This window comes from Lagopus leucura, unplaced genomic scaffold (assembly GCF_019238085.1).
Source record: "Lagopus leucura isolate 7727_CA_CO unplaced genomic scaffold, USGS_WTPT01 Super-Scaffold_100012, whole genome shotgun sequence".
NCBI lineage: Eukaryota > Metazoa > Chordata > Aves > Galliformes > Phasianidae > Lagopus > Lagopus leucura.
Window position 1 is genome coordinate 11,662,712 of NW_024962267.1, and position 24,655 is coordinate 11,687,366.

The 24,655-nt window shown below is 42.2% G+C and overlaps 1 protein-coding gene across 2 annotated transcripts in view; it reads left to right on the forward strand.

Moving 5' to 3' along the window:
• Positions 1–553: 553 nt before the first annotated feature.
• Positions 554–24,655, forward strand: part of PLCL1 (phospholipase C like 1 (inactive)) — a 40,226-nt gene continuing 16,124 nt past the window's right edge. Inside the window, exons 1-4 of one of the 2 annotated variants that reach the window (XM_042874877.1) lie at positions 554–3,021; positions 5,090–5,293; positions 15,700–15,775; positions 18,915–19,024. In XM_042874877.1, coding sequence (XP_042730811.1) covers positions 601–3,021; positions 5,090–5,293; positions 15,700–15,775; positions 18,915–19,024 — 2,811 coding nt within the window. In that variant the 5' untranslated portion in view covers positions 554–600. The remainder of the gene's footprint in view (positions 3,022–5,089; positions 5,294–15,699; positions 15,776–18,914; positions 19,025–24,655) is intronic. The other variant, XM_042874878.1, reaches the window with a different exon arrangement.

A 24,655-nucleotide genomic window follows, 5' to 3' on the forward strand; every position in this document is an offset into this window, starting at 1 on the left:
GTCTGCCCCAGACTTGCCTCCCAGCCTTGCTTTGTTGACTTCTTTCCCTTCTCCTCCTATGCACTCTGAGACTTTTTCTAATGCCTTTTTATCCCAAAGTTTCCCTTTTACATCTTTTAAATCCTGTTTGTAAATGCAGTCCCACTCAACTTTTAAGCAAATCATAGATCAGGTTCTGGAGCTTTGCACAAAGCCCTCTTCCCGTATCTTTTCTGAAGACATGACACGACTGAATGCTATCTCATCACACCTCTAGCAAGTTGCTGAGATCTGGAGAAGAGTTAAATAGCTGCAAATGTCACTCGTGGAAAGTTGGTGTCTGAAATGCTGTGATCAGTCAAGTCACTGTATGATTGTTTTATAGCTCAGCAGGGAACTGAATGGTGGGAAGGGATAACGTGTGGTGTTTTGAGGTTCAGAAGATCGTGAATTATCTTTACATAAACATATCTTCTCTATTATTTATATACTTGTGGAATGGCCAAAGAAAAATTAATCATTCTTTTTTTTCTTTTTTTTTTTTTTTTCTTTAAACACAATCATTCACAGGATCCTTCAAACCAGAAATGTGGAAGAAAGAAAACAGTGTCTTTCAGCAGCATGCCATCAGAGAAGAAAATAAGCAGCGCTAGTGACTGTATCAGCTTTATGCAGGCTGGGTGTGAACTGAAGAAAGTTCGTCCAAATTCCCGGATCTATAACCGTTTTTTTACTTTGGATCCTGATCTGCAGGCTCTTCGCTGGGAGCCTTCCAAAAAGGACCTTGAGAAAGCTAAGCTCGATATTTCTGCTATAAAAGAAATCAGGCTAGGGAAGAACACAGAAACGTTCAGGAATAACGGACTTGCAGATCAGATTTCTGAGGACTGCGCACTGTCGGTAATTCACGGTGAGAACTATGAGTCCCTCGACCTGGTTGCCAATTCAGCTGACGTGGCCAATATTTGGGTATCGGGATTAAGGTACTTGGTTTCTCGTAGCAAACAACCCCTGGATTTGATGGAAAGCAGCCATAATACTCCACGGTTTGCCTGGCTGAAAACTGTCTTTGAAGCAGCAGACGTTGATGGTAATGGCATAATGTTAGAAGATACATCTGTGGAACTAATAAAGAAGCTTAACCCCACCTTAAAGGAATCAAAAATTAGATTAAAATTCAAGGAAATCCAGAAGAGCAAAGAGAAACTGACAACACGAGTAACAGAAGAGGAATTCTACGAAGCGTTCTGCGAACTTTGCACCAGACCTGAAGTTTATTTCTTACTTGTGCAGATATCTAAAAACAAAGAGTATCTAGATGCCAATGACCTCATGCTGTTTTTAGAGGCTGAGCAAGGAGTGACCCACATAACAGAAGAAATGTGTCTAGATATTATACGCAGATATGAGCTTTCTCAAGAAGGACGTTTGAAAGGTTTTCTTGCAATTGATGGATTTACTCAATACTTGCTGTCCCCAGAATGTGATATTTTTGATCCCGAGCACAAAAAGATTGTCCAAGACATGACACAGCCCTTGTCGCATTACTACATCAATGCATCCCACAACACATATCTCATTGAAGACCAGCTCAGAGGGCCAGCTGACATCAATGGTTACGTCAGAGCTTTAAAAATGAGTTGTCGGAGTATTGAACTAGATGTCTGTGATGGCCCAGATAACGAGCCCATTATTTGTAACCGTAACAACATGACATCGCCACTTTCATTTCAAAATGTTATCGAAGTGATAAACAAATTGGCATTCTTTGCATCAGAATACCCCCTTATTCTATGCTTGGGGAACCACTGCTCCGTACAACAGCAGAAGGTTGTGGTACAACACATGAAAAGGATCTTTGGAAACAAACTCTACACAGAGACACCTTTATCTTCAGAAGCCTACCTCCCGTCACCTGAGAAACTGAAAATGAAGATCATTGTAAAGGGGAAGAAGCTGCCCTGCGACCAGGATATACTAGAAGGGGAAGTCACAGATGAAGATGAAGAGGCTGAAATATCCCGGAGACTGTCAGAAGACTTCTCAAGGGAACCAAAGCTGATCTGGCTGTGCAGGGAGTTATCTGACTTGGTGTCGCTATGCAAATCTGTCCAATACAAAGACTTTGAGACGTCCATGAAAGCTCAAAATTATTGGGAAATCTGCTCCTTTAGTGAAGCAGAAGCCAGTCGAATTGCAAATGAATACCCTGAGGATTTTGTCAACTACAACAAAAAGTTTCTTTCCAGGGTGTACCCGAGTGCTATGAGGATAGACTCCAGTAATTTAAATCCTCAAGATTTTTGGAATTGTGGTTGTCAGATAGTGGCAATGAACTATCAGACTCCAGGGCCCATGATGGACCTGCACACTGGCTGGTTTCTACAGAATGGTGGATGCGGGTATGTTCTCAGGCCTTCAGTGATGCGTGAAGAAGTGTCTTATTTCAGTGCAAATACAAAGGGCATTGTTCCGGGAGTCTCTCCCCAAGTTCTCCATGTCAAAATAATCAGTGGACAGAACTTTCCAAAACCCAAAGGTGCGTGTGCAAAAGGGGATGTCATTGATCCCTACGTTTGTATAGAAATACATGGGATTCCTGCAGATTGCACTGAACAAAGAACTAAAACCGTTCAGCAAAACAGTGATAACCCAATTTTTGATGAGAGCTTTGAGTTCCAGATCAATCTACCAGAGTTGGCCATGATCCGTTTTGTTGTTTTGGACGATGACTACATCGGGGATGAGTTCATAGGCCAGTACACCATCCCACTGGAGTGCCTGCAGCCTGGATACAGGCACATACCGCTGCGGTCTTTTGTTGGCGATATCATGGAGCACGTTACGCTGTTTGTTCATATTGCAATAACCAATCGAAGTGGAGGTGGAAAGGCCCAAAAGCGCAGCCTCTCAGTGAGGATAGGAAAGAAAGCAAGGGAGTACACCATGCTGAGGAACACTGGGCTCAAGACTATCGATGACATTTTTAAGTTGGCTGTGCATCCACTACGAGAGGCCACCGACATGAGAGAGAACATGCAGGTATGGCTGTTGTCTGCATTGGTGTATACTGAACGCAGAAGCAGAGGTCCTGGTGAGCCTTGCCAGTAGGGAAAGCTTGGTGGAAAACTGGAGAAGCGTGAGGCCCGCAGCCATCTCACCTTGTAACTGGGTGTCAAAAGGCTGACAGTTATAGGTGTTACCTAATAAGCAGATATGGGGCTAGGCAAAATTGTTTAAAAATCAGTATGTTCTCTCTGAACATACACGTTACGGGGTGTCCTTGTCCAGGAAAGCAGATGGGCGGATACATTTACATCCTCAGGTCTTCAAAGCTTCATTTCTTTGCATTTCTTGCAGGAAAATGTCAGCAAGCTTTTGCTTTGCTGTCTCAATGAGGGTTATGCTATATATCTTTTTTCTTTTCATTAGAGTATTGTCTGCACCACAGAAACCCATCATGCTAAGAACAGCACATTGCCCTGAGTGCCTGTTGCCACTGTTCAGCCAAGGGCTGTGAATGTTTAATGTACACAGCTGAAGGCTGCTTGGGTTGTAATTTCTGCCTTGCTAAATAGCTGTGTTGCCTTGCCTGGCTGAGTGCCTGCCCAGACAGTGGTGATGCACTGTGGCTCAGATGTTCTCCTGGCACCTTGTCTGCTTGCCTGCTCTGCTCTGAGAGCAGCCAGAGCTCACTGTGTGTAAGTGCCTGGGTTATACTGTTGTGGGCAGCAGGAGGTGCTGCCACAGCGAGGGTGTTGTCTTCTGTGTGCTGGGCAGCTGTGCAGGTTTGGTAAGTGTGAGCTCAGCTCAGAGGTCCGTGCACTGCCTAGAAACAAAACTGAGGAGCAATTAAACAATGAGTTTTCTTTAATGAGAAACTGAAATCAGCCACAACTGTCTATCTCCTTGGTAAAGATAAATAAACAATTCATTTTTCTGTCTTGAAAACAGTAAAAAAATGCGTATCACTTCAATAACCCCACTTTTCTGGATGGAGTCTAAAGCAAATGAAATGTTGGCAGCTAGAAAAGTTTACAAAATGACATAAGTTTTAAATCACTCCCAAAGGATTAGTCTAAGCATATTTTTAAGAATGGGAAACTCTTCACAGCCTTTCCTGCAAGCCTTGAAAGTAACTAGTTTGAGCTGCTGACTCCACCTTCTGTCTAGGTCAGGATTATATACATGAACTATAATGAAAGAAAATGTTCTTCGACTTGAACTCAGAAATAGCATTAATCTGCCTGCCAAACAAAATTTCAGTACAAGATCTTGCTTTTGGGAAGGCTCCGTAAAGGCGCTGTCATTAGATTGAACAGCATGCTAATGTATTTGATTAATGAGAGACTTCTCTGTTAATAAGTTGGGCATTTGACTTTTTTCAGGAAGACATTGTGGGGTGAGTTATGAGCTGTTACATTATTCTCTCACTTAGGTTTTTTTTCCTGTCGTGGTCACAGATTGTATGACTTGAGAAGCTAAATTATTGAGGGTGAGTCAGCCATACATCCACTGACTTGATAAATAAATAAATTGTCATATGTTAGTTGGATTTGACCTGTATATCCAGTATTGATTTTTCTTACGTGTGACCTATTAAGAAGAAAGAGTGTTTGTATTTCTTTATGGTGTGGTAATGCAGGGCTGAAAACAAAGTATGTTTTTTCTGTCTGCCTTTCCCATGGGAAATATGTCTGTCGAACTTGTTCTTGCTGGAGGATGATAATGACAGGAGAGTGAGGCGATTACAGCATCAAAAGCAATTGGACTCCAAACACTTGAGAAGAGAAATAGCATTTTAGGCTGGTGGCTTGATATACTTGGGACCAAAGCTTGTCCCCACAGGGGCTGGATTTGCAATGCAGAGTAGCTGTAAAACTAGCCATGGGAATAGTCCTGGCAATGTTGTCTTGTCAACGTCTTGAAAGCAAAACTCTTAAAATCCTGCAAATGCTAACATGACCCTTCTGAGCTTGAAGGTGTGCTTGCGCCTATATTTGGACACGTGGTGGAAAGGGAAGCCCCAAGGCAATGAATGTACGCTGGCAGGTGGGGAACTAATGGCAGGTGAGGATTTGTGCAAAACTGTTTCTTTTTCTTCCCCCAGAATGCTATAGTGTCAGTCAAAGAGCTGTGTGGGCTGCCACCCATCGCAAGCCTGAAGCAGTGCATCCTGACCCTGTCCTCGCGGCTCGTAAGCAGTGAGAATGCTCCCTCTGTTACCCTCTGTATGAAGGATGCGTTTCCTTACCTAGAGCCTCTGGGGACTGTGCCTGATGTGCAGAAAAAGGTTCTGGCTGCATATGACCTGGTAGGTGCTTCCCACTGCTACCTGTGTCTTTTCCCATGGTTGCAAAAATGGCAGGCTTCTTGCTGGCTTTCTTCTGCCTGGAAGTTTCTGTTAAACGAATGGAGCTCTTCAAGCAATTTAAACTATGCAAAATTGTCCTATCATTCAAATCACAACAGTGGGCATTTCCTTGTTGTTCCTTTTTTTCCTTTAAACATGGCTGTGACTAGCACATGTTGGCACTTAAGGAGTGACTTTGTTTATGAAAACAGCAGCAGTTCAGCATGTACCAGAGGCTGTTTGTCATTGTCCTTGAGAAGGGGCAAGATTTGTGTTTCCCTTTGCTTGTCTCCTCTCAGCAGAGAGCAAGGCCATCAGATAGGGAGGCAAAGCTGAGCTGTCCTCTCTCAATGCCTTTCTGCAGCACTGTACGTAATGTCTGTGTCCCTGCTAAAACCAATTAAGTGTCTTTGTTTGAGAGGACACAGAAGGAACGTTTTTAAATGCCCCCTCTTACATGGGGGGAGGGAGAAAGTGGTATGGTACAGAAGTACTTGCAAAATGTGAAGAGGCAATCTAAAATAATTTGATGTAAATGCTGCTGCTCAGCTTCATGTGCTGAGCACGTGTGACTTGTAGCAGGAATAGTTGTTCTTACATCATACCTCTCATGTTATTAGACTGCCTTGTATCTTCCCATCTTTGGTAGCTGATCCTCATCAACTGGTAGAAAACTGCATAGTTTTGTGAAATGTAACTTAAATATCACAGTGCATTTACAGTGCACAGCAATTATTTCCACAGCTTATGTACACAAGGAATAAAATTAAGTATTGCAAGTAAGTTGAGGGGTATCAAATTGCTTCCAGAGACCCTGAAGCGTTATAAAATTGACTGCGTCTTTGACCAGCTATTACTGTGCCAAATGCCCTCCTCCTTTCCGTCTCCAATTTTGCTGTTTTAACACACTTTTCAGGAGAAATGCTACAAATACTTTGAAAAAAAAAAACTTTGGGTTCCTTCCAGAGTGGTTTGTATAATTTGAAGGTAATGCATTTGTGGTAATAAAATACCAGCTGTATCAATATTAGAATGAGGATTTGATGTCCAGTCACCTGCCATGTTTAGGAGTTGTTATGTAGTGTGATGCTTGGCTGAATGAGCAAATGCCACAAAACAAGGATTTCTTCTGTATTCGGAGGTTTGCTTATGGAGTTTACCAAAATGAATGTGTCACCTCTGATCTTTGTAATTATGTACTGGAGAGTATGCATGAGACATATCAAGGTCTCCACACACTTTAGACATAGTTGTACTGTTTTAAATAGGTGAAAGGCCTCTTTGAGTTGCAGATCAAAGCTCTTTAATAACTGTTTTTAAATAATGTTTACTTTCACATTTGTCTCTGATGGAGAAAAGATTTACTATCGAGATACAGCACAAGGGATATATCATAGTGAAGAGAAATGATTCTTCCATTTTAGCTGATTTGAGCTGCAGTTCTGGTTAAGAAGAACATAGCTTATGATGCTTTCGTTCATGTTGTCTGGCTGGTTGGATGTCTTATGTTGCTAATACTATTTGCTTTTGAAAAAGCAAAAGCTAGATTTTATGAATATATTTGCTTTATTTTGGTTATTCCCTTCTTGAAGCAGTGTCAGCAGAAGATTGAAATCTATTTTGTCCTTTCTATATTTAGAACATAAAGTCTCTGATATTTGAAAATACAGTGAGTATGTGGTGGAGGGTTTTGTGCTTTTAACACTGAGAAAGTATTCTTGCTATGGTATTTGTAGTGACTTGTTATAACCAAGAGTGTACTTCTCTTTAGAAAGGAACTTGTTATTATGAAGCTTTTCCTGGTCAGTTTGCGTGAGGGGTTGAATCAGGCCGCCAGCATGTGATTCAGCAAGCGTAAGCTAGAGCGTGTCAGGGGGTGTTGAAGGAGGTACAGAGAGAGAGAAAGGAGGAAGTTAACATACAGGGGCGATTTTTCTGTGCTTTTGCTCTCCAGAGAGAAATACTTGGAAGCAGTGTGAATGTGCACAAGGAGATGTTGATGGAAAGCAAACTAAAACGTTTTAGATATGAGTAAGAAAACTCACAAACCAAAAAGATATTGTACAGTTTCAAGTTGTTGGTGAGCGTAGCTCCATGGATCTTGATGGACTAGAACAATTACTTGCTGCATTCCCCATAAATGGCTCAAAGTGGGTTTTGACCACATCATCTTTTTTTTTCCCAAAGAAAATATAAACTCTGCTTGTGTGTTTAATGGGGCATGGGCAGTGCTGACAGCCTGGGCAAATGGAGGGTGCAAATACTCTGAGACCAGCCACAGCCCTCCTGAAAACAAATAAGTGTTTATTCCGTTGTGTTCAGCCTTTGTCAGAGCAGGCAGATAGACAAAGACCAGTTTGTCTGTGTTTTCCTGGGTAATTAGTTCTACTATTGTGTTCAGCCTTAAACATTTTCTTTTGAGAGAGGCTCTATTAGAATAAAATCTGATGTGCTTTGTCTCAGGATCCCAAATGATTTTTTTAAGGCTCTATTTTTCTTACAGTCACATTGGAGCAATTTTATGGAACTCAACTACTGTTGTGTCTTGTGGAGGAGGGGTCTTCAGTGGTGGTACCTTCAATGATAGGGGAGTTTTGGAGAGTGCAGAGAACAGGACCACTTGAAAATCAGGTAGAACACAGGCAATGCAGAGAAAGCATTCTTGAAGAATATGTGTGCTACTAGAAACACAGTTGAGAACAGTTGATTTCAGCTTATGTGCAGTTTTGGTTACTACTATACATAGCATAGTGTGTGATGTCATGGAGGGTCAGCTGGGAGTGAGGGAAAGGTGGTGCCCCTGAGGGCGGTGAGCATGGAACAGTCTGCCCAGGGCAGTGGGCACATCCCTGTGCTGCTGGAGATCAAGGAGTGCTTGGACAGTGCTGTCAGAAGGAGGTTTTGAAATCTGGATGGTGCTGTGTGGTGCCAGGGGTTGGACTCAGTGGTCCTTGCAGGCTTCTTCCAACTTAAGCGATGGCATGAACAGAGATAGCAGGGCATGCCATTTGCAGAGCTGTTCCTCAGACCTTGCCTGTTGCTTTTTACCTCTAGGCTCCCCATCATGGGTGGTTGGGCACTGCACGGAGCTCGCTCAGGTGAGGCAGCATGTGCTGCACCTTACAGTCTGCCAAACTGGTGCTGGTGTTCAGTGGTCACACTTAAAGGGGGGTGAGGAGGGAGGGAGAAAAGAAAAGAAAAGAAAGCAAAGGAGATATTCCGTGTGAGGAATATGAATGGGACCCAGCTGGACGTGACAGATGGCTGAATTATTCATTGCAAACAGTTATCCTGTGAAGTGAGATTTTTTTTTTTTATGAAATTTTTTTTGGTAAACAGATTGTGGTTTCTCTGCACAGTATATTCATTTGCTGATGCAAGCATGTATGAACCAAGAATTGCTTGTGCAGTTTGCTTTACAGTTATTGGTTCAGCTTTATTTTTCCTCTGAGATGAAATGATTAAATCATTTGGAAATTAGAAATAACACACACTTGGTAATACATTTTCTTGTCTTTTCCCAGTCATCTGGCTCTTGTGCAAGTATTTTTTCAGGAAAAAGTGAAAGAAGCTCCCCAAGAATTTTTCTCACTCTGTTTTTGAATGACAGTTGCACAAAGGATGGGTGATGTTTTTGGTATATGTACTCATGTTCAGATGTTCGTTTTGCTCTGTATTCACGCCTCTTTCTGGGAACTGATTGTGATTGTTTTGTAACAGATAGGTAAGGAAGGAAGGATGGTGTGTCTGTTGATATGGTTGAGAGAAGGCAAGTTAGAGTTAACTTCACAGCTAACGTGGAGATGGATTGGGGATTTTCGATAAGAAATGCACTGCTGGGAAATAAGACGATGTATTTAATGGCAATGGGTTTTCTGATACAAGTATTGGTCCGTTCACGCTGGCAGAAATCTGCAGAGGTGTATATGTCTGTACATTCTTGTTTCAGATTCGGTCTTTAGAGTTTCCTTGTCTTGGTGTGGGCATGACAGCTATTTATTCCCAGCGAGGAAATCCATTTTTTCCGGATTATGTAAATGCAAAATGACCGAATGGGTTTTGATGAGCTTTTCCACTGAAGTTTGTATTTCAGCTGGGACAGCATCATCCCCAAAGGGACATTTTTCACAATTCTCTGAACAGCTGAAAATAAGGGATATTGCAGAGCATATTTGCTGCCAAGAAAGTGTCATAAGGCACTGACGTCAAACACAGTCCAGTACATGGACATTGAATTCATAGCTGTCTTAAAGAACTTTCTATCCAAAATTGGTCTTAGGCTGGGAAAGCAATTATACTTTTTCTTTCTCCTTTTCTTGTAATTCTCTCTTTTCTCACTAGTCTCTCACTTTCTCTCTCTGATAACCACGTCCATTCTTGTAAATTAGGACCTGAAAGTGGTCCCATCGGAACTTTTCTTATAGACTGAAATTCTGGTTTTTGCTTTAGTTGGTCATTTAGCATAAGCATGTTGAAAGCTGATTCCTTCCCGTTTCTTGCTTGTTTCTATTGTTTTATAGAGTGCTGGTCTTTGTGCACCAGGTCTGTCGCAGTTTGACCTGGTTTGCATGACAAGTGAAGAGATCCATGGATCCGTGCCCCAGGAAGGGGGGGGATGTAGGAGAAAAAGGGAGAGGGTAGAGAGGAGAGATGTGTCTGGATGAGAAAGAACAGTGGTGATGAGATTAAGGACAAAAAGCTAGATAATACAATATGATTGAAATTGAAACAAATAAAATGCAAAAGAGACAGAGTTCCCAAAACCAAAGTCCTTACTCTCATTCTGTAGGTGAGATGGCCAGGGAGCATGGAGGGCAGTCTCATGACTCCCAGTCTGTTGTATTTTTCCCCCTCCAAAACAGAAAATGGAAAAATGAAGTCTTCTGGGAGTTGTAGCTCATTCTTCTCTTCTGAGACCAAGAGACTGGAACTCAAAAAGTACAGCAACAATGCACAGAACTGCAACATTAACTCTCTAACTCCCAGTGCATTGCATGATGTCATGATATGGAATACCAGTGAAAAACTATGAACCATGAGAGAGCATTGCAGGATGTGATCTTGACACCATACTTGTTCAGAAATACTTGGAAGCAAAACCATGAAATTGGAACTTATGGTGAATTTCCTTCATTTCCTTCTGCAGTCCGTGTAGCTAAGGTATTTCAGAGGCTTCCAGGTAATGTGACCATCCCTGATAATTACTGGGCTGAACTCTTACAGGCTCAAATACAGAAACCTGGTCTGGAGTGCACTGGTACACAGGCAAGGCACAGTAGGCGGCCAGTATTTCTTCTATTTCTTCCCACATTTTGGTACCATGTGGACATCCTCTCTACGATACTTGCTGGCACATGATTGTCTGGCAGTTTCAAGTCTCAAATGTCTGCAAGAAATGTTCGATGCTAGAGGAAATCCTCTTTAAATTTTCATGAGCTCACTGTGTGCTTTGGATGTTTTTCCAATTGGCTGTGTTTCTGTGGCGTTTTTTGCAGCAATAGAGGCATGATATGGCAATCCTTACCCAGGCAGAATTCCTCCTTGTCTGAGGCAGGCACAGGAGAATGGCAGAGAGGGGGAAGCTTTCTCTTTTTTAATTTGATGTTCTGTCGGTTTCTGTTCAAACCTCAGAATATTTCAGAGTAGATTCTTTGAACTGTCCCTTCTCTCTCATTTATCTTCCCAGCAGAAGCAGTGTTTTAATTTGACGCTGGGAGTTTTTCCTGTCTTTTTTTTTTTTTTTGGTGAGACTCTGCTGTGTTAATTTCCTCTCCCCTTTTCAATTTCAAGAGTAGTTTGTAATAAAAGGATGAAATAGGTTTTTAGCACAGGAGTTTGTTAAAATAAAAAGAAAACATTTTTTTGTTCATTTTTTGCTTATCTTGTGATTAAACCTTAGCACAAACATGCAATTCTTCAGTTAAAAAAAAAAAATGTAGTGTAAACATACTTTCTATATTATTTACCTTTGTAATAACACTTAACAGATATGACAAAGTTAAACTCTTTCTGCGAATGTGATTTAGAAGTTGGTATTGCAGGCAGTGTTTAGACACTTCAGTAAGCCAGGCCACGTATATTTTCAGCCCACGTTCTGTTCCACCTCCTGGTTCTCATGCACTGTGTATTAGAGAGCTCCTGGGTTTGTGCCAGCTCCCGCCTGTGCTTTTGTGAGAAACCTGCCTGGTTTCAGCAGGGTGCTTCAGGTAGGTTGAGGTGAATCAAGTTTAAGCTACTTGTTTTCAGCATTCTGTAAGAATATTTAAATGAAATGAGCAACTTTGCAGGAAAATAAGTAACACATGCAGATGAGGTTTTGTGTTCCTCATCCCCATTAGTTTATTAAATGTGACATGTTCTTCTGGGGTTTATGCCATGTGCATCTTCTGTCACTCTGAACAACAACTTCTTCCCTTCTCATTATGAGAGTATTTCTTGCACTGCAGCCTCTACAGCAGGGTCAGCACCTCCAGGACAAGCAGTGTTGTGTCAGCAAACTACCTCTCAAAGCACCTGTAACAGAATCAAGCTTTTGTGTGGCTTCACTGCCTTTTTTTTGTCCATGTTTTTTTCCCTGTAGTTACTTGAAACACATCACTCTCAAGATTAACCTTTCTAACATGGGAAACAAGAGCTATCTTGGGTCTGAGTGGACCCAGATATCAGCATCCATCCTTTGAAAGTTGCTTATTAGTACATACTTATTTGTGGTCAGTCCCTTAAGGCTCAGTGTCAGAGAGGTGAACTATGAGTTTACAGAGGAATGAGAAATCTCTTGCTTTTGGAAGGCAATGGCCAAACTGAGCGCCATTTGGGAGCTGCCATTAAAAAGCAGCCTGGTGGACTCCAGGCAGGTGACTGGGTCTTAAAAGTGCCTCAAAAGCATTGCTCAACAGTGATCTTAGCAGTGCAGATGTGTATGGAAATTCAGACTGCAAAAAAGTGCTCACTTTTCACATCTGAGACATATTGCTGGATGTCATAACATTGCTGGCAAAACTGGGCGTTGGAAATCTTAGACTGTTGTATGATTTATGGGGTTACCTTCCCAGCAGAAAATCCCACAGCTCCATGTTGTGTTTTGTGCTTCTGGTTCTTGTCTTGGCACTGCTAGTAGAGGTAGCTGACATCCGTGAGCAGGGCTCTGGGTTTGGTGCCAGCTGGAAAAGCAGGGGAGTGTTCAGACTAAGAGCTTCTGGAGTCATTTAAGAACCAACACGAAAGAAAGAGGGGAAAAAAATATAGAAGTGTTTCTAGATGCCACAGCACAGGGCTGTGTGCAGGAGCAGCTGACAGGAGCAGAGCCATGGGCCTGGCCAACATGCTGTGTCCCTAGTCAGCATCCTCTGCTGTGGCCAGGAAACCTGCTGCTGCTCTCATGGGTCAAGCATAGAGATGTGCGTGGAGCCCTGGCTCCCTAGCTGCAGCTTTCACCTGCTTATACCTGCAGTAGACTGTGTACTGAGGCATTATTAGCAGTAATTCCTGTAAACAGTTACCAGGGACAGCATTTCAGGTGATCCTTACAGCAATAACTTTGTAAATATTACATAAATAAACATGCAAGAGGAAAAAAAGAAATGGTTTTCCACATTGCTGTTGGATTATTTTTTGAAGATTGTATAAGATTGTGCTCCTAAACCTTTGAAGAGCATCTATTGTAACAGACACAAAGGAAAAAAAAAAAACCAAACACCCACAAAACCAAAGCACATTGCTATCATTTTACTCCTGGATAGCAGTTACTTGCTTGTCCTACTGTTAACTACATGAATCCATCTCTGATTCTTTGAAGCAAACGTTCTCACTTCCTCTTCACGCTAACCTGTCTCTGTGATCTTTTACTGCAGAGCTGGGAAGCATATTTTTGGCCTGAACTGCTGAAACTCCAGACGCAGTTCTGCTGGGAACAGTTTTTGGCCTGAAGCGCAGAGGTACTGATCCCACCTGGTGTTAGCATGCCAGGTAGACACTGTAGAGCCTCCAAAATCACGTATTGTCATTGGGCCGGGTTGTATTATTTCTTCCTAACGGTGTTTCCTAGACAAATATCTGAGGGCAAATGCCAGGTGGTGAACTAAAGGCGTTATCTAAGCCTGGTCCCTGAGCCATGGGCTCTGACTTATTTCTCAGGATATGTCATGGGACAAAAGCAGCTTGTTTTGTCAAAAGTGCCACTGTGCAAGAGGACAGGAGCAGGTTAAATTATGCTGCATGATCTGTTTCTAATTGTTGTTCCTGAGATGAGAGCAGTGAGACTTTGATGTCAGCATCAAAGGAGAGGAGTGCTGCTCTACCTGCTCTGCAGTAAAGGGAAATTGACATCCTCTCGCTACTTCTCTTTCGAAAACAATCCAAAGACAACTGCACCACAAGATCCCGGGAATGGGTCCAGTAGTTGGAGGAAGATACGGTCAAACCTGCGTTACCAAATTGCTGTAAAAACTCATGATTTTCAAGCTTGCCTTCTGTTTATTGCAGCTCTGACTCTCATAAATCGGGTTTTACACTTCAGAGATCTGTGCGTGCGAGTCAGACACATTGGCTGAGGTGCACTGACCTCAGTGTGCAGCTCCCTGATGCTGCTGCAGAGGAAGTGCAAGTGCAGACCCACACTGGGGCTGTGGGCAAGCCCTGGGGCAATGGGGAGTGGCCAGCAGTGCCTGGCTGCGGGTCTGCGTGGCCATGAGATGCACGCTGGTCCTCTGGCTGGCCCCTTAGTGACTCTCTTTGCTGTTCAGACCGACTGCAGCTTTGTAGTTGGCGACTGAATATCTCCTTCTGCACAAGCTGACTACGTGCTGCAGCGCAGAGAAGCCAGAGGGTGGGTAGAAATTGTTATTGCTTTCCAGATACCAAAATACCAAAGAGAAAACGTGAACATGATGCACGAACAACAAAGTAATACACAGTGTAAGGCAGAGGATACTATCTAAAGTAATTTAATGCGCAGGCATATCTACTGGGCATCTTCTTTTGAAAAATAATTTTGCACTCTTACAAATGTCAGGCCTCTTTCTTTCTGCTTGTGAATCTGATAATGGATTTAGTTTTTCTTGTGTTCTTGTTTATGTTGAAGTAAGGGTGTAGGCATTTTTATTAAAGTAAGCCTTTCTTAATAGCTTTATTTAGCAATGGAGATGGCGTAAGCAGCAAAATTTGGGTCTGAATTTCTCCAGGATTTGGAATTTTGTGTGTGATGTGTAGAAACGTCTCCTCCCTTGTATCTAATTAGAACAGTAGGACATCTTCATCTGTGGGGGTTGGCTTAGTGCTTCCATAATGTCTTCCACCAAAATCTTTGCAACTGACTGGTTGTGTTTTCATACTTAGTGCATTTGACAGTAGGGCTGTTTTTTACAGTTGTGGCACTTTGGCAGAGCTTTCAGATGATGGTTTCTGTATTTTCAGAAATTAAGCAGTACTCTGCTTCATTTCTAATTGGCACCGCTTTCGTTCTGCCTGGTTTTCGTGATGGAAGTCCCAGGAGAGCGAGATTATTCTCAGGCATAATTTGCTATACAGCATGTTCTTTCCTACAGCAACAGATGTATGTGCTACCTTCTGCACTTTCACGGAATAAGCATTGAAACAATTTGTTTGCTTGCCTGAGCTTCTGAAGAGCTTTGGAAGGATTGTTAATGTCAAAGGAGAAAAGTAGTTTCAAGAGAAGAGGCTCAGGAAATGTGTCACATAATGGATGTTTCATCTGTGTTTGTCTTAATGGCCTGCTCTAGGAAGCTGCATAGATGATGATGTCTCTTGAAACTTGTGAGTAGTCCTGTTGAAACTATCTGGCTGACTTCTTGCTCTCCCTTGTAAACTTCAACTGCAACACCAAGATGCTGAAAGCTGTATGATTTCAATCTGAATTTCTTGAAAGAGAACCTCAAGCAACTGAACTGCTTGAATGGCTGTAACGCATAAAGTTACGCACAGGTTTAAGTACCTCTTGAAATCAGCACTGCTCATGACTTGGTAATGGTTTTGATAACAGCTTATACTGGGTACTATATTTACTACTTCATCCATTTCAAGGGAATTACTAATCAGAAAGGGCCTGGTTTCACATAGGATGAGTTTTGTTTGCCTGCTAACTCTTTCTCCTGAAATCACTTCATATTATTTACAGTATGTCTCACTGATGTAAAACAGCTGTTCTTTAATTTCTGGAACAAAACATCTCCTGAGCAACTGTCACTTAGCTTAATATAGATCTAGGGGACCTGATGTGAAGCAGTGATCCAATCTTTATGGTTTTGCTTGCAGAACAGAGCTGTTCCTGGGTTTTACCTTTGTTATTTTTTGTGGATGATATGTTGCAGGAGACCCCAGTAATGCTGTTGTTTTTCATTTATTTCTGACAGATGATTCAAGAGAGCAGGGTTCTTATTGAGACGGCAGACATCACTCACGACAAGATCGTTCAGTGTCAGAAAGCAGGTAATCCTTCTCTAATGTGCAGTTCTGGATGGGAGATGGGAAACAACATGACAGAATTTTCTTACAGTTTGTGACTGTGCATCATCTTTCACTTGATAGTTAAATGAGCATCCTGGTCTGCCTTAGCAGGCTCTGTCCTCCGGAAGGCTCATCCTCCAACAGCAGTGGAGGTGTAGGATGAGGGAAGAATGCTCAGCTTTCATCCCAAAAGCTATTTCTTCATTTGGTCTGCAGACCTGAAATGTCTGACAGCATTTAAATTAGTCAAGTGAACCAGAAAGAAATTCAATTAAAAAGAGAGTGAGAAGATGTGTTAACTTTATTTTCTGAGCTCTGTTCTCTGTCAAGTTGTTCCCTTGAACATGCAATAGGCAAGAGGTTTGAAACTCACAGGACTAAGTTCTCTTGCCTGTCTTTACTTAATTGTGCCATTTAGGTTTGTTTTAGATCTTGGAAACGTGCACCAATATAATTCTGTTGTGTTCAACAAATCCATGTGGCCATGCATAATGCACATCATGCATTAGGTGAGCACAAACCAGTGTAAGTGGGCTTAAAGCAGATCTTCTCTTGTTGTTGTTATATTATACTAGGTGTCTCTACCTGAGCTGGGACTCTGTTTTGCATATATCAGTATAAGAGGAGGAGATGGGTTCCAAAGTCGCCACCCATATATGCTGTTTGCTCTGCCACAACAAGATCATGCTCCATTTCCAGGATGGTAGGAATTACCAAATGTCTGTGATTCACAGCTCAGCTTATTCATGCAACCCCTTCATCTCTTATTCAGGACAGTAACCCAGACTCCTAACTGGGACATGTTTCTTGTAGTTTACAATGATAACAAAAAGTAAGCTCTGCTACAGAGATAAGAGTCCACATTAGGCAGTGTTAAGATCTTAATCCTCTACAACTAAATCCATCAGCTTTCATGTATCAGAAGCCACGCTGAATAAATTCATGCATTGAATTTATGGGTTTACACTGAGGAAATAAAATCTGCTTTCAGTCAATTTAGTTGCATAGCTGCACCTTTTATAACCTGCAATGAGCCTCTAAGCGCAGTAATGCAAAAACACTAGCTACTGCATCTGATTCGTGGTCTCAGGCATAGTCTTCTAGGGCCACAACAATTCCAAGTACTGTTTTTTCCAGTAGTTATTTTTTGAGTTGGCAAATGAAACAATCTACACCCATTTGCTTCTACTGAATGTAAATAATGAATGAAACTGGTGCTTTGTAGTAAATGCTTTAATTCATCTTTTTAAACCCATCTTTTTAATTGAAGGAAACTTGAAAACTGTTTCAGTAATCGTATTTAACTTATTTTTAAGTGTTACAAGAGCAAGGTGGAACCCAGTCTTTGTTCTTTGAAATTCAGAACTCTGAAGCAGTGGCCAGAGCTGTGATAGCAAATGGAGGAGAGGTGGTACATCTTCCTGAATTTGAAGGGCTTCATCTTGGTTGTGCCTTGGCTCCTGCTGTTACAAGATGTTAGAAGTAAAATTGCCTTCAGCATTATCTTTCACCAACCTCAGCTCAATCCTACTCCCTTAGCAAGTGCATTCCCAGCCTGGTTTGACCCAGGCTCCCTGTGCCACAGGACCCCAAATGACTTCTCAAGCTGCTGATTTGTTGTTCTATTTATTTATTTTTCATGTGTGGGTTTGATGCTTCTTCACTGATGCTCCTTCCTGCAGCCCAACAGATATTAGCAGCTGCCTCTATATGGGGCAGCACTATCTCTAGTCAACAGCTGAGGAAGTAAGTTTTGGGTGAAAAATAACGTGCACTACATAAAGGCAGTGCTGTCTAAGTGAAACTGAGCACTGTAGACCTTTCTTAGTTCTTCAGGGGACAAAGCAAGTCACCTGTCTATTTTCTTTCTCTTATTCAAGTGATTTGTAACTCTGTTGGTGTGAGGCAGCTTACAGGGGAATCTTGCTTAAGGTACAATTATCTAAACTGTTTTCCAAAGGAAGCATTGCAGGAGCTTTGTTATCTTTTTGTAACACAACGAAAACTTGTGAGTGAGTGACATTCTGGACAATAAACTGTAGATAAACCTTGCATTGTGTGAGGTTGAACTCCCTCAGTATTTCTCAAGCTGTGGCTCAGCCACCTCCAGATTCAGTGCAGGGCAAGGGGAAGTCTGTTGCCAGTTTTCCAGAAGAGCTTTGGGCAGGTTGATGCTGATTCCAAGCCTGCCTCAGGTCATCAGGGTCTCTCTCCTTCAGCAACCTTGCTAAAACAACTGCTCTGTTCAGGTGCTCTTTGTCAGGTGTCTGTGAGGGTTTCTTTGATGTAATTTCAACAAAGCTTAAACTTGTGAGTGATGTTTGCCTTAAAACACTAGGGGAGGGAGAGCTATGAAACTGGAGATTGAACTGGAGATCCACCTTGCTTTCTTCAGCCAGAATGGGCTTCAGATGTTTTGGAGTGATTTAGTGCCAATTAGGCCTTCGTAAAGTAAAAATTAATGGAACACAAGGAGCTCTTTCTCCTTTTTCTCTTCATTCTCAGTAACCTCAGAGGAATGTTTGCAAACACTGTGCAAATCTCATAGAATTGGTGAGCTAGTTGGACTCATAAAGGTTTGTAATCTGCTCCTGGATTTCTGCAGTTCTAGTATCCAGCAATGAAATGTCACAGTGGCCAGGGCTATGGTTGGAAGTCTCCATTCAACAGGCTGCAGGAACAGCAATCCTACCATTGGTGGTGTATATTCATGAAATTGTCATTGTGGAGTACAATGGTTTTTCTTTATGACTGTGATTAAGATGAATAAGAAGCTGTGCACGTGAGCCTGTCTTTCTGTGCTGCACAGGTATCTTCCACATCTGCCAGATTGCCTCCCAGGGCACTATCATCCATTGAAGGAGAGTGACAAACAGTCACCTTTTATCACAGTATTTCAGCAATGCAGACTGCAAGCAGAAGCACTGGAGGAGTGTTTAAATGGGAACAAGGGGTGTGCGAAGTTGTACGTAACACTGCTGTTCTGGAAGGTTCTCTCCAGGCATGGTGTTCCGATGGGGAAGAAAGGGGGAACATGGAAACAGGATGTAGGAAGTGCCAACTGTGAGGAGAAAAATGCTGTCATACAGAGGATGATGCAGTGATCTGGTGTTTGTTTTAGGGATGGAATTCCATGAAGAGCTTCATAACCTCGGGACAAAGGAAGGTTTGAAAGGAAGAAAATTAAGCAAAGCCATTGAAAGCTTTGCATGGAATATCACAGTGCTGAAGGTAAGCACAGAAAACACTGCCTTGTGCCTCCTATTAACAGATCTTTGGTCTTTTTAGCTTGTCACTCCCAATTACTGAGCATTTTGTATATATTTAATCACAACTGTGGTTTGGAAGTTGTGAAGGGGGATTTATGTAAGCCTGCACAAAGGAGGAAAGATAGCTCATGAGTTTGTGTGCTCACAGACCCGGTTTCATTTCCCTGTTCTGCCTTCACACACCCTGTATGTGACCTGACGCTGGGTTTTACACACTTCATTTGTAATATGAGGACAAGAGTGTCTCTTGGGAAAGGTGGGGAATGGGGTAGGCTGTGATGGAAGAAAACACACAACAAGTACTGTAGATCCTGCAGATGTCAGAGATGTGTTTCAAAAGTGGGGCACCATCTGAGTGGCAAAAAACAGCCTCCATTCTGGCTGCACATTGCCATGCTGTGCAGTGAACACTTTGCTCTCCAGGCTTTAGCGACAGGTCCAGCTGCCATGGCAATTTACAGCTGCCAGTGTTGAACATCTGGGCCTGGGTGAAGTTGCCCCGGGACAGATGGAAAGAGGAGAGGATCTGGTGTAGCTCCATCAAAGGCAATGAGAGGAACCCAGCCAAGCATTCAGATTGTTAGCATTCAGCTCACACCTTTGCTTCACAGCCTCATTTCCCACCTTGCTCTGATAGATCACACTTTGTTCACTCATGTCCCCTCACTCCCTCCGGCTCCCAGTAGGTGGGTTGCCCTGTCTCTAGCCCCCTAGCACCTTCCTGTTTGCAGGACAGAGGGAATCGCTATGACTTTACCAATCAAACAGACATTGAAACACGATGTGCAACAGCAGCAGCAAGAGCAGCAGGAGGTGGCAGGCCTCTGCTTCTTTGAGATAGAAAGAGCACTAACAAAAAGGAATTGGGAATGGAAATGCTGAGGGACAAAAATGGGTGGGAGAGGGTCGTGGTATGAAGGAAGAGTTAGAAGATTTGAGGGACACCTGTGGTTAATGTGTATGTTGATTTACTGTGAGAGAGGGAGGAAAAAGGGCAATGGAGTCAGCATAGGTACAGATAATAGAACCTCTGATGAAGAGAAAAGGCAGTCAGTTCAAACATGATGGAAGGGACTGACCTTTTCCACACAGTATAATTAAGGTGAGTAGCTACAGAGAACAAAAAAATGCACTAGGCAATTGTGTACATCATTCTGAATGCCTTTAGCTGTGTTAGGTAAAATAAATCCCTTGCATTGAGTCACTGTTCCCACAGCCAGGGCTGCTCTAAACTTATGCATTTTTAGATGCTTGTCAATTTAGAAGTTCAGATCTCTCAGATGATCTGTGATTAATGAAGATATGAGTCGGGTATCAGGGAAGCATATCCCATGAAAAATATTTGCTGCCTAATACATACTGTCATGTGTCAAAGAACATTATGAACATTTAGTCAAGGTAAAAGAATAAATTGTGCATGGTTTTTAAGCCTCTTGGGTTTGTTTACTTACACATTAAGGTGCCAACCATGTTGGTTGCAGCTACTGTCGATAGAAGAGTACATGAAACACCTTTTCATTCTGACTGAATTTAGATTCAGCAGTGCCACGAGGCAAAGATGAACATGTTTGTACCTCAGATGTTTGATAAAAAGCAGTTGGTGATTGTTCCTTTTTTTTTTTTTTTTTTTAACTTCTTTTGTTAAAGTACTGTATTTCAGTAACCCTGCCCCTAACAAACCTAACTGCTGGTTACAGCTGCATCTTGTGTTTGGCACTTACTCTCCGCGGTGTGCTGGTGAGAGCTCTCAGGGGAGGTGTTGATGAGGAGAGACCAGCAAACCTTTCCCCAATAAAACAGGGTGTTGTCTGCATGCCCATTCTCAGAATGGTCACTAAGAATGCATTTCACTAGCTGTTGGCATAGAGGTAAGAAAAGAAAAACAGCCTGCAGTATCTAGCAAACGCATCAGATGAATCATCACTGGGCGAGGTGAGAGAAAGGCAAAACGTCTCTGGGAGGAAGCTTCTTCATGTGCTCAGGGTTGTTGGAGGCAGTTACGTTACGCAGCAGTAGTGTGCTTTTCCTGCAAGTTTGTGCCCATGAGCAGTAATAGCTGTTGTGCTTGCATGCTCGCCGAATGATTAATAGTCTTCCTAGGCTAGTGAAGGAAACGCACATTTAATTAATGTGCTATTTATAAATATTCATTGCAGTAGGTGAGCTTTGAATTCAAAGAGGGGATGCAGTAAAAGAAAATGCTCCAGGCCAAATCATGAAATAGTAACGGAGCGTAAAATAAAATTACTTTTTACAAAAATCACAACTGCAAGCATTCTTCATGTTTCAAAATACCCGGGTTATTTTTTGGGAAGTATGTAATGAGGGCGAATCAAAACAATGTTATTTTCTTCTTTAGTTTATATAAACATGATTATGGATTAGAAACACCCATCATCAGAAGGACAAGCTATTTACCAGAACATAGAGATATGGGAGATATTGCTAAGAACAGGGACATTACAACTCTATGCCTATCTAACAAGTCAGTTCCTGATGTTTATTATTAAAATGTTATGTCTTTCTGTTTGGACCCATGGTGTGTAAAGTAGCATTACACACGCAGTTGGTAATATTGAGAAGCACAGTGTAATTACAGTAGGTGGAATAATCATTTTCTCACAGCATAATTAGTCATTATAATCTCAAATGTAGCCTCGCTTTCATTTTTATTTCTGTGCACCTCTATTTCTGTTTTTCTTTTGTACTTAAGTTCCACTAAAGTGCAAAGGTAGCAAGAAAGTTCTGTTTATCACCTCATGTGAGCTGTGGTATTACCCAATGACCCTGCCAAACTGCTCAGCTTGGAGGAGGGAAAGGGGGGAAATGTACTTGGGGAGGAAATGTAGCCTTCAAAACTACTCCCTTGCTGAGGTGAATGTGCCATGGAGGTATTTGCTCAGGCATGGAAACTGGGATCCACCAGAGTGCCCAAGTCCACGAGATTTGCGTGTGTTGTGTGTGCTCAGATTTAGTGCTCTCACATGGATGTGTTATGTGTGCAAATGTGTTTTCCTGGGCGTTCATGATCAGCACGTACACAGTCTAGCAATAATGTCCCCAAATACCTGCCTTTGTGTTGATGGTAACTGTCTGGTTAGTTAACTTATCTACATGCAGACTGATTTATAGACAAGCCATGAGAAGACAAAGTGGCATTTACTGTTTTGATCAAAAAACAAAGGAGAAAAACAACTGTTTGAGTTTGATCTCTGCTCTGGAACGTGTTCATGTTTTATAAATATTTTGCTGTCTGTGATAGGGTTTTGCTCCTAGTGCTGTAATTGTATTCTTATTAGCGTGTATTATTAGGACTCCCAACTGTTTTTGTGTGCTATTTTTTATAGCACCTGACTACAAGACATCAAGTGGTTAAATTTTCAGGGATCATTTAACCACCTGTCCATCAGTTCATCTGCTAATTATCTTGCACTTAAATTACTGCTGATTTATAAAGAGAAGGGTTGCTTTGTGCAGAAGGCATGCAGTTATTAAATTGCTAATGCAAGTCATTCTTTGAGGGAGAAATCCTCAAATTTATGATGTAGTCATCACCAATACATTGGCTCAGATATAGCAGTGTTACGCAGTGAAACTGCACAAGTTCCAGTTCCAGACCACCATTTCCACTAATGCTTCTTTATCACAGTTATTTGTTACAATGGAGTAATCAGCCCTTGGTAACTGGAGACCTGCAGCATCCAGACATCTCATTTGGGTGGCAGAACCCCAAGTGGGCACCTCAAGGCTTCTTGGACAAGTAAAAGACAGATTTCTGAAATATGTACATGCAAACAGATGAATTCTCACCAGGCTTCACCTCAACTGAACTTCACATCTGTAACGAGGTATCAATTTTCTTTAGGAAGACAAGCAATGTATCTGATAGTGGTTATAAATTGAGGATCCTTACAATGGTACCACGCGAAGAGCTGCTGCTGAATCCTTTGGAAGAACAAGGTCCTTTCACATGGTTATTATATCACAGTATGGCACTGTTTTTAGTGTGAGTTGTACGGTACTCTGGAACCATCTAGTAAGTAAGATGTGCTTATTTTCACACAGGTCTTTTTTCCTATGGTTAGGTAGGAACTATGGCTTTGCTGCTCGGCATGCTGCAGAAGACCCCAGAGCAGCGCAGCATTTTCAAGAAAACATGACTGTAGCAATGTATTCTACCTCTTGTCATGCAACTGTTGCCAGGAGATTTGTGTGAGAGTTTATGCTCTGTTGGTCTTAAGCTAGAACATAGTGAACTCACAAGTACCTGCAAAGCTACTGCATTCCATGCACGTGTATTTTTTTCTTTCCCCCTGTAAGTCAGTCATGCCTTTGCCTCTTCCCAAAGTATCCCCATATCTGCTGTCCTTGCTCTTCCCAGCACTTCTCTGGGAACCTGAGAACCTTGGTACTCAGTCTGCAAAACTGCAAAAATAGATGCAATGCGTACCGTAGTGGCTCAGCAACAAATTCTTCTGATTTGCTGTCGCCTTGTGACAGTGATAGTCCTGCTGGAGCAGTGTGGCAGGAGTGGTCTGTGTGGTATGGAGCGTTCACGCCTCCCTTCAGATGCAGGGCTGGGTATATTGTGCCATGTTTACTCATCTACAGATCTCCCTAGATAAATATGTTTTGAAAGTGGTTACTCAGAAGACTCATTTTCCAGAGAGGGAAAAAAATAACATGAAAAGGTTGACCGAGAAGGTGCTAAAGAGAAGATGAAGGTCCAGCCAAGTGAACATCCACTTATTCTTGTAAGTACCAGTCTGCTTAACTAGATTCATTTTATTTAAAAGTGAAGAGAAAGGTCAGGAAGGACAAAGTTGCTTAAGTCGCTGCTTGCTGACCATGTGAGGAGCTTAGAAGAACAGAATGGGAGAACATTTCATTTCTGGGCCCTTCGTGTGGCCTGAAGATGGTGGCAAGTATGGTGGAAGCTCCAGGTTTCAGGAGGCAAAGCCTCCCTTGACTCTTGGGGCACACCTCTGCCTTCTGGGTGGTGTTTTATAATTTTTCTGGGATAGGGATTTAGAGACCTTTCAATGATACTGAGTTACAAGATAGAGATGTAACAGTGTGTGAATTCCACACAAAGCTGTTTTAATCAGCATATTTTGTAGACCAACAGACCTAAACCACGTAATTACTAGGTAGGTGGATCCTTCTTGTATTCAGCAGGATGCTGTTCTCTGCTGATTAGGTTGGTAAATGCTGCTCTGAGCTCTCCCTTGTTCTGCTCACAGTACCACCTTCTGCATTTCTTGTCCAAACTTGAAAGTAGGAATGCACCTGCTGAGCACCACAACAGTGGGATCTTGGTGGAATTTGTCAGTTGCATCTGCAAACTTTTCAGGTTACTTGAACAGTGTGCATCGGTATAAAAGGATTGTAATCCCAGTTTCTAAGCAGTACTGGTTAATCAGCTTGAATATCCTGTTCTTCTTGGCTGTCAGCCATGGTGCAGGAGCATTGCTCTGGGGAGGATGTAGTTAGCAGTCTCAGACAAGTAATGTGTGGTCTCTCAGGGTACCCAACTGCTCTGTGTGAGCTTTGGAAGCTCTAATGGTGTTTCTGACCAGGCCTATTTTCTTGA